Source organism: Orbicella faveolata, unplaced genomic scaffold, assembly GCF_042242905.1.
Source record: "Orbicella faveolata isolate gen_17 unplaced genomic scaffold, um_ofav_v1 contig_13, whole genome shotgun sequence".
In the NCBI taxonomy this organism is placed as follows: domain Eukaryota; kingdom Metazoa; phylum Cnidaria; class Anthozoa; order Scleractinia; family Merulinidae; genus Orbicella; species Orbicella faveolata.
The window spans coordinates 8,644,851-8,655,000 of NW_028301540.1; the positions used below are offsets into that span (position 1 = coordinate 8,644,851).

At 38.6% G+C, this 10,150-nt stretch overlaps 1 protein-coding gene across 1 annotated transcript in view; it reads right to left on the reverse strand.

Annotated features, from left to right (window-relative positions):
* Positions 1 to 162: 162 nt before the first annotated feature.
* LOC110052902 (uncharacterized) overlaps positions 163 to 10,150 on the reverse strand; it is a 24,209-nt gene continuing 14,221 nt past the window's right edge. The window contains exons 10-16 of the mRNA XM_089284462.1: positions 9,430 to 9,594; positions 8,025 to 8,147; positions 5,845 to 6,192; positions 5,468 to 5,693; positions 4,457 to 4,609; positions 3,425 to 3,576; positions 163 to 1,570 (exon numbers count right to left, since the gene is read on the reverse strand). Of these exons, the coding sequence (XP_089140588.1) occupies positions 1,422 to 1,570; positions 3,425 to 3,576; positions 4,457 to 4,609; positions 5,468 to 5,693; positions 5,845 to 6,192; positions 8,025 to 8,147; positions 9,430 to 9,594 (1,316 nt within the window). The 3' untranslated portion in view covers positions 163 to 1,421. The remainder of the gene's footprint in view (positions 1,571 to 3,424; positions 3,577 to 4,456; positions 4,610 to 5,467; positions 5,694 to 5,844; positions 6,193 to 8,024; positions 8,148 to 9,429; positions 9,595 to 10,150) is intronic.

The following is a 10,150-nucleotide window of genomic DNA, read 5'->3' on the forward strand; positions in this document are numbered from 1 at the left end:
ATTTAGAGGGAGAATAAGCAGCAATTATGCACCCAAGGATCTAGAGAAAGAAATAAATAAAGAACCAAACAAACAAAGAAACAAACAAAGAAACAAAGAAAAGAAATAAGAAGTTTCTGTTGTAAGAAATGGCAACTGGCTGGCATAAAAACGTCTTGAACATCCTTTTAAAGCCCACAAATTTTATTGCGACAATGTAGCTACAGTTAAGGCTATAGTGTTGAACACACTGTGAAGCATCCACTGAGACTATAGATGAATAGGTAAGTAACAGGTTTAAACGTGTAACATAGCTAAGCTAATTAACTGAGCAAAAATGTATCGTCATTTGGTTGTTCTTTAAAAGCAGAAAGCGGTTATAAAACGAACGTAATCCTAATCAGGCTATGAAAAAGGCCAGAAATGACGGTCACTTCTGACTGTATGCTACAGCAACTAAGTCGTACCAAATGCGATTCTGTAATCTGCAACGGCTCTATAACATATTACTAAACGGTTATAAAGATCAAAGCTTAAAGTGTAACTAATACCCAAAATTTTTATCCGCTAAAGTAAAAATACTTGTTATAACGTAATGACGGTAAAGGGCGAGTTTTATAGTGATGGCTTTATCATAACTTACCATCGATTGGTTTTTAAACTATTAACCCTCGGACATGCAAGGAGGAGCAGGTTGGATCCCTCTCCCTTCAGAGGATTTTTATGAGTTTTGAAAGGACGCTTTACTTTATGTTATCCAAACTCGCAATCAGCCAATCAGAAGCCGTGTCTACTGTCCTGATATCCTGTGATATCAAGCCACTGACCTGGTATGGCTACGAAAAATTGGTCACTTTCAATCGAATAATTTTTCCGTGAGTCAAAGTGAAAGGAGGTTTTAAAATAAAATCAAAATTTTGAGCGTTTGTTTTTTGGGGTTAAAAGGCGTCGAAACTTTCCCGTCAAAAGTAAACTGGAGGGCGCTCGTCAAATGGCCGCTGTTTTGTGACAGTCCTGATTTTTTTTGTTTCTAACATGGAGCCGGGGTTTTCAGATCTCTCGTTTCTGAGTTTCTGCGAAAATAGTAAAATCTAAGATCGCAGATTCAAGAGGCCGGCAGGCTTAACAACCTCATGTGACGCCAGATGACGTCACGAACAACAAAAAAATTACTGATCTTGCAGAGCAGGCCAGGGGCTATCTATTCAACGTAAAATGATTTTTAAAAATGTCCTATTGAAACGAGACCGCAGGGGAAGGGCTCCATTTACCCCTCCTTTCTACCACGGTGGACGTATGAGTTTATATGTACGTCCGAGGGTTTAAGGCCCTAACTAACAGCCTTAAAATAACTAACAGACTCCAAAAATGATCCCGATTCGGAGACAGCAAGGTTTTTTCTTCCCAGTGGGTCGTGGGTAGTGTGCAAGGCGACGATTTGTTTATACATAGGTTGCGTTCATAAACCGTTTCGCCATTGCCATGCGGTACTTGACACCTAAAGCAGCTAGGGCTATCACTGCAACCAGGCCAAATCCACCAACTGCCGCCACGCCACCAATTAGAGCAGTATGTTTGTCGTGACCAGAATCTGTGGATATCAAAACAAATGAACACGTTTCAGACAAGCAAGCAAAGATTTTAAACGTATTTTAAAGCATTTCGGCCAGAGACGGGTTGCAAAGAAACGACTCTTTCAGCAAAGCATGATCAGCATTGTCAGTAAATGGGTTCTACATTTATTTTCCGTTCTAAAAGAGGCTTCAAATTTATTTTGAGCGCTGTGCATTCCTTAATTTTTCCGGCAGAAATAATAAAGAATATCAGGATACAAGATACCTTTCGCAGTCGACAAATGGCTAAGGTAAAATGTATAGAGGACCAAAATGTCCGTTATAATCAAATCAGATTATCTTGTCATTCATCCTATTTGAACCGTTTCTTTTTGTTGTTCTTTTTTTATTATTATTATTATTATTTTTTTTTTCACTAGTTGAGGGATTATAATGCCGCCAAAAGCCAATAACCTACAAGCAATACTCTTTCATGCGTATTACTGACCAAACACTATGCCAGTTGCCGGGAGTATTCTCTTGGTACCCAGTGTTGTCATCTTTGATCAAACGTTCCGAAAGAAATGGTATGGTAGCGAGCACTTTCTATTTCATTAATTGCTGGGGAACAAGTGAGAAAAAGAAGCGCGCTGGTACTCTGTGCACCGTCCACGAGAATGGAATCGCGCAATCTGACTTTTTCAACGAATGGTACAACAGCATTTTTTTTTTCAGTCTGCATGGCTGCTATTTTTTTAGTGCGACTACTCGTACCGGGCCACTTGGAACAGAGTTAATTAATGAGAACGTTACTTGAGAAGAAGAAGAAGAAGAAGAAGAAGAAGAAGAAGAAGAAGAAGAAGAAGAAGAAGAAGAAGAAGGAGAAGAAGAAGAAATATTGGAAAACACGAACAATGACACTTAACAAAATTGAAAACCCAACAGAGAGGGAAGAGTTGCGAACCTTACAGGAAACTTTGCCATTTGTTGATTGGTTAGTTTCGATCCTAAAGTTTGTTCGCTCTCAGTGGTTGCGGTTTAGTTGTCGCAAACTGAGTTTTCAAGCTAATTTTTTTAAAGCCAGATTTATAATTATGATAAATCGCCGTCAAGGAAAAAGACTCTCCAAGGGTATATATAACGCAGATTAGTATCACCCAACTAGTGGACTGATGCAAATCCTTCGTTTTAATTGGCTATGCTACTAGAGGACTATTAGTAATAGTCCTCGAGTAGCGAAATTGGCGCAATCGAGCGTGACGCTTTCTTTCGTTTTATTCCCAAATAAATATTTCTTCAACTTGCATTTGCTGACTTTGTTATTGCCTTTTCTGTCCGACTAGTTGGGTGATACTTAAACAATTAGACCAACGGTCTAATTTGACCACGGGTCAATAGCTTCGCATCATGGGCTAGTGACCCGTAGCCCGCAATTGTTAAGTAGTCCCTAGTGTTTATGTATTCATCTCAAACAGACCTTTAATACTTGCCTTCACGAGAAAGCTGCCAGTTCATTGTTCTCAGTTTACGTTTTGATTGGTTAGTTTTCTTTTAGGTAGCCCGGTTCGATTACTCGCGCTGGTCATCTTAAGCAGCCTTTTTTCAATGTTAGAACTAGTCCAGTCGCTGACTATAGAGCGGGGACGAGAGAGCTTAGGGACTGGACTATGTTAGAACGAACAAAATCCAAATACTATTGAAAAAGCTTCTTTGTTCCTGATGCAGAAATATTGACCTTATTCATTTGTTTTTTCGTTTAACAGTTGACCTCGACTTTAATTTCTGTCAGTCGTAATTAATTGACCAAGAAAATACTCGATTGGTCGAGATTTCTACATTTGGACCTCATGCTCAGTACGTAACAACGTAACTTCTTCTAATAATTAATTAACCTTCTCGATTAGAAGCTTGACTTTCTTTTTCTTTAATCAACAAGGGTCCGCGTGTGAGAATGACCTTGGATGTGCTTTCTTCACGTCCTATGTCGTCACGTGTCACATCTCTTCTCTTTATGTTGTTACCGCTTAAACAACCTTTGCTGCACCTGTAAGTTGATGGATTGTCGATTGTCAAGGCTGTTCACTGAACTATAGTCAACTGACACAAAATAATAAAAGAACTTGTGATCTTTTGAAGTTATTGACATGCAGTCAGTACATCAGAGGACGGCGCTGGAAAGAAACATTAAGCTCACTTGACATGAGTGGAAGTAGAGAACCTTTGCTCCTGTTTTAAAATTACGAAAAGCACGAGGGACATATGAATTTTTAGAAGAACCGAGGTACTATTTTTTACAAACTAAATGACAAGAACTTTTCAAATCGCAGAGCCATGCAACACTAAAGAACAGCTACAAAGCAAAAGCTCAGAGGAAGGAAAACCGAACTTCTCCTAAAAGAAGAAAACGAAACCCTTTGAAAGTCAACTTGTACCCACTAAGAATGACCAGTTAACAATTAGATTATGAGCTCTAGATTTCTATGAGGTAAAAGTTGATTCGGCCGCATCAACTATCACCTTATAGAAATCGAGATTGAATAACTGAATTATTTAGTAGAATTCTAACTAAAATTTGCTTGAAATAACGATTCCAGTTATTTTAATTTCACGCTTTAGAAAATTCTCGCTAACTGAATGGTTTATTTGACATTTGCAGTTGATTCTTTTAAAAATTTCGAGTTTTTTTCTTAATTCAAGAAACCGTGAATGTCTTTCTTTTAGTTTTCTCAGGAGTTTAATTATCCATTTGAGTGTTTCAAATGTTCTTTCAAAACTTCGGTGAAACGAGAAAACGTCGCAATTTTGTAGACTACACCAAGCCACTGCAAACTAATGGCAGATAGTGTGCAATGGCTAAGCCAATCAGATTACAGCATTTGCATTAATATACTAATTGAGTTCTACCAGTGTCAGTTAGAACTCACCTGGAATTAGTGGAAGTTTTATGACAGGCGAACAACTCACAATGGACGAAAACGGTGTCATAATCGTTGAAAAACCGAAACGTTTTGATTTTAAGCTGCTGAAAACTTCGGGTTGGATCATAGCTGTAATCCAGTGTTGTATCTCGCGGGCATCTATAAAAAGAAAAGTGAGAACAAAATTAACGTACTGTACTTTGCAAAAGTAATGGAAAAGAAAGTCAAAAACATTCAAAATTTTTTGCGAATTTCGGTGAAAAAATGGCGAGGTATAACTTTAGGACAACCTAAAACTAACGTTCGCTGATATTTCGAGGAATTTCATTTGGTTGAAACCAAACTTTCATTAGGTAAGAGGTAAATTTTTCGTCAGTTTGGGTAATCAAAAGTTTCTTTGCGCGAAACACAAATTCATCGTCGTTTACTGTTAGCGAAACCTCATCTATCCTAAGTGTCATTTATCTCCATTGAAATTGCATTTCTGGTGACCTTCAGTGACGAAGATTTCTTTTCGCTTTTCCGAGGGTGAACTCGAACACCGCAACCGGTATTTCTACTTACCTTTATATTTGTTCCAGTATTTCCTTAACTTGGCCTATTTTAAACAAGGAGGCTATGCTGCAGCATATGTCAAGAATAACTTTCCCAGAAACTAATTCGTGCCGTTGGTCCTTATACAAGCTAAGTACAGTCGCCTCAACTCTCTCAGGCTCCCTAAAGCTACGTTCTAATTTGCCTGAATTACTTACGTTCCTCTCAGCTGTGCGTTGTTCAAAGAGGCAACCGAATTCAGCAGTGAATCAATCGTTCAAAACGAAAATGCTGCTCAGCCGCTACCAAAATTTGTTCGTGACGAGAGTTAAAGCAACCACAAAAGAAAGGAAGAAATTTAGAGTTCTGTTTAAGGACGTAATTTGTTCTCGTCGTAGTATTTATAACTTGACTTTAACACGCGCCAAGAGAAGAACACATTTTAATTGTTGCTGCCATCCATAGCGCTGGAAGTGCACCTACCCATTTTCCATAATGGTGTATTGAGGCAAGGAGTAAAAACTTCCGTCTTTAGTGGCCTTACAGTTCACAGCCATTATCACCAGTTCAGCACTTGATTCCACGCTGTAGCCCAAATACACATAATCGTCGAGAGACATTTCCAGTGGGTAGTCCTTCTGAGTGTAAGCCGTGGAAAATGATGAACTATCGTAAAAGTCCATTTGAAAGGTAAAGTTACCGTATCCCGCTAAAAGAAAGGAGATAACAATTTTAAAGGACCCTCCACTGGTGGGACAAGCTGACGTATCAAAATTTATGTATCAAAATATTATAAGAAAATACGTAAGAAAAAACAAACCCGAAAAAAATTTGTTTAAAAAAAGAGATCCCTCCATTACCTTCATGCCCAAAGAAAATACTCTGAGGTGTGAATCCGAGGCTTTGTAAGGTCTTTCTGGAGTAGCGGCAGGAAAATGGTAACTTTACGTCATGAGTTCGAGTGATGACATTGTCGATAATCAGGGCATCCGCTTGCACTTCATTCCGGAAGGTAACACCGTCCTCTGTCTCGTTCACTAATGTCCCGCAGTCATCTAAAGGTGTACTGATCACGAAGTGTGTTGAATTCTCTGTGGCTCTACATGAAGCATATCGGAGGTGCAGTTGGCTGACGTTAAGGAAATAATATCTTTCTTTTTTCAACGTCACCGTCATGTTGTTGCGTGTGCATGTGAGACTACTTGGCTCTGAAATGAAACAGAGTTTAAGAAATTAAGGAGGCTGAATTCAGTTTTGAAAAACTAAAAGAGTTCAACTTTTCACTCTGAAGTAAAATTTTCCAACGTGGTTTTTCTTTCTATAATTAATTTATGTTAAGCATCCTACGCAAAGGGAGGACTGGGCTCTAGTAGCTTAAATGATGTTCTTCTCAAAATTGACCGTTACAAATCTGTGTCAAGATTTCAGGAATTGACTCCGATTAAACATTCATGTAAAATGAATGAAAATATGCACGACAGATTTTGAGCTACTCTTGAAATTTCAAAATGTTGAAATCAAATGTTCAATTGTTGTTGCTAATAGTGGTCAATGCATTTAGCTACACCTAGCTAGTTCCCAGGCATGCTGCTTAAAAAAAAAAAATATATATATATATATATTTCAAATTAACATAATAGGCTTGAAAAACCCAACTGGCGGGAGGCAGACTAGTTGGCTATTTACAAACATGACCGAGGAATTGAACTGGGCTCTACCGAGAAACAACTCCAGCTCAGTGGTCAAAGCTGGACTTGAACCTGCGACCTCCAGAATTCACGTCCAGCGCCCTAACCACTCGGCCACGCTGCCTCCTTTTCTTTACGAAAAATACGTCTTGTGGATTTCATTTTTTGCTATTCTTCTTCTTCTTCTTCTTCTTCTTATTATTATTATTATTATTAGAATTATCATTAATATTTATTATTGTTGTTATTATTATAAGTATTTTCATTACTTTTTTGCATGAATGTTTGTCAGAGTCAATTCCTAGCTTCTAAAATTTAAGGGTAAACGTTGTTCAAACTGTTAGGACCAACTGGATCGTTCATTTTGGCCATTTATGAACGTTTTTATTGTTTGTTCTAGTGTCGCATATCGATGGTTAAAGACTAAAAGAAAGAGTAATGAGAAAAAGATAAATAGAAATTGTGGAAAACTTTTACGAAAGAGTTAAAAGCTGGACCGTTTTACTCCATCTAAATTGTGACTAGCCACCTTAAATTGCTCTGTAACAACATGTATAGAGCAAAATAGGATGCAATACTCGAAATACGATAAACAGAGATTCTACGCGTGCGCTCATTGGCCGATATGTGTGTTTAGATGAGAGTATGTAAACACGGTTGTTACGAGAAATATTTTATTAAAGCAACGGAGGACTTTTTCCGTGTTTTCATCGCGTCGTCTAAACACCAAGGGGGTTGCCAGAATTCTCGAAGATTGTGCAAACCGTCGAATGCGTCTAGTGTTTGCATAACTGTCTCGAATTCTCCTAGCGCCATTCGCGTATGTAAACACGGAAAAAGTCCTCTATTGTTTTCTTACATAATAGAGCTGTCAAAAAATCTTATTATTGAATAAAGATGGTGAATTTTAAGCTCGGTAATGAAATTTGAAAAGTGAACTGATCAACATGACACGAGCGTGGACGAAGAAAAACTCTGAGTCCCCGACAGGAATCGATCCCATGAACTCTCTCACGACGACTTCGACAGTGCTGAACCTAGCAGTATGTAGGACGCCTGCCACATGAACTCAGTTAAACGACCTTGCTCTCCACGAGTTCTCGTAGCTCAGTGGATAGAGCGCCCGCCCGGTGTTCGGGAGGTCATGGGTTCGATTCCTGTCGGAATCAGATTGTTTCTTTGTCCCACGCTCGTGTCATGCTGTTCAGTTCACTTTTCACAATCTTATTATTATTTCTTAGTAAGTGCTATCAGGTTAACACAACTACCTGAAGTTCTTGCGCCGGCGTTCCGTGAGGAGAGAAGAAGTTGCCTGCCCGCGAACTCAAAAAGAAGTTTATGCGTACACTTACCATCACAGGTCAAATTGTTGGAACTCATGGGTATCCCCTCAGGGCATCCACAGTAGAACGACCCAGGGGTGTTAAAGCAATCGTGACTGCAGCCGCCATTTCTGTTAGAGCATTCGTCAGTATCTATAGAGAATATAGTCTTGTGGTTAAAAGGTATTCCTGGCCAGTCATTTTTTTAACAAGAGTTCAGTCCTCTAAATGTGCCCATTGAAAGATTCCGATAACAGAAGATTTCGTAAAACATGTTAAAATAAACAGTAGCGATATCTAAAGATGACCCTTCGGCGAAGACATGTCACCATTGTCAAATGCCGATAAGTTTGGTAACGTTATATATAGAAATGAAAGTGTGAAACTACGTTAGAATGAAGTAAGGAAAAACACTAATCTTTGTGAGTAATCCACCATCCTGAAGAAATGCCTTTTAAAGTTTGAGTGCCTTATTCACGAGACGCTCCCAATCAGCACATACGTCCGGGCGCCCGTTTCTCGACGGTCCGGAAAAGTTTTCGCACCCGGAAAGCCACAGCAAAATCTCGAAGGTTATGATTACAGAGCTGTTTTATTCACGTATTCTTAATATGAACAGAGTACTCGCGAACAGGTACTCAGGAGTCGTACACAATTAATTGTTAGATTTAAGAGACTTCGAGCTCTTGAATAACTTCATGGCTGATTTGAGAAAATATTAATAACGGTAATTGAACTGAGTGGAGTGCAGTTTGGTCGGAAACCATACGATTTGAAATCACAAGTACGGTTTCAGACCAAAATTGCACGACACGAAGTTGAATTGCCATTTTATTACATCCATTTTGAAATCGCACAATTTTATCAGCGTAAGGGAGTTCTTTACCGTCATTCAGTAACTGTGAATAATTAAATTGGTCAATTGTTTAAAAAAACAAACAAACAAACAAACAAACAAACAAACAAAGCTTTGGCAATAAAAGTTGCAAAATTCGCCATACAATGGCTTTTTTGTCTTTCATTTTCCTGAAATTTTATTGGCTACTTTAAACTAACCTTGAAATCTGGTTGTTTTGTTTTACTGTCCCATTCTCATCGGCTGAGAAAAAGGATGCACTTTAAAGCAAAAATAGTGCGATTCGTGAATAAATCGCACCACTGGGAGCCAATCAGAATGCAAGGACATCAATGATATCAAAAATGGATTTAATAAATTCCTTAGCCGCAATTTTATTTTTAATTAGTCGCGAACTCCAAGCTCTGAACTCTAGTTCTGTTAGCATAATTTTTGAACTTGAACTAACCAGATAACAAATACACGACATTGATCAGAACAATTCTGTTTATGATGTGTTATTTCGTATATATATTGATAAGTGTAAAATTAATTATTTTTGGAAAGAATGAGTGAAATTGAATTATTCATGTTTCGTACCAATGCAAGACTTTTCATCAGAATCCAGTTCATATCCACTGTGACATGCGCAGCTATAACTGCCTGGGTTGTTAATGCAGGTATAATCGCAGTCCGCTGGTATATGCAACTCGAAGTCCAAAGGACTTTCCAGGGAGGCAGAAAGGTTAGCGGCCTTAGCAACAGCTGTATGTATAAAAAGGAACTGTAATAGATTAATATGTAAATTTTAATTAATTTAATTGACCCACACGCCGGTAGCAAGGAAGAGCTCTCGTAAACTTGTTAAGAAGCATTCGTGCATGAACATCGAATCTGCATTTGGAGTGTTGGTTTTTGTGGAGGAAGGAAAACCGGAGAACCCAGACAAAAACCCTCTGGAAGACGAGGATCAAGAACAAACTCAACCCAGTTATGACGACAGGCTCAGTATTCGATCACAGGACACGTTGATGGGAACCGGCAGCTCTCCATTGCGTCATGTGCCACCCTAGCTCCCCTCAATGGCAGCATTTACTAATGTTAAAAAATGGCATTAAAACCGTATCGCATACAAACATGGATGCAGTTTTTAATCATTTCAATGATTTCAACATAACACTTTGATTTAATGAATGAATTATCCTGCTTATATTGAGAAGTATATGATCTTAGTGGAACAGTATTTTAGTTCGAACTTCTTTATGTGCTCCTCCTGACGTGACGCTATTAGACACCCATCTCCGAAGCGCTCGCTCAACTT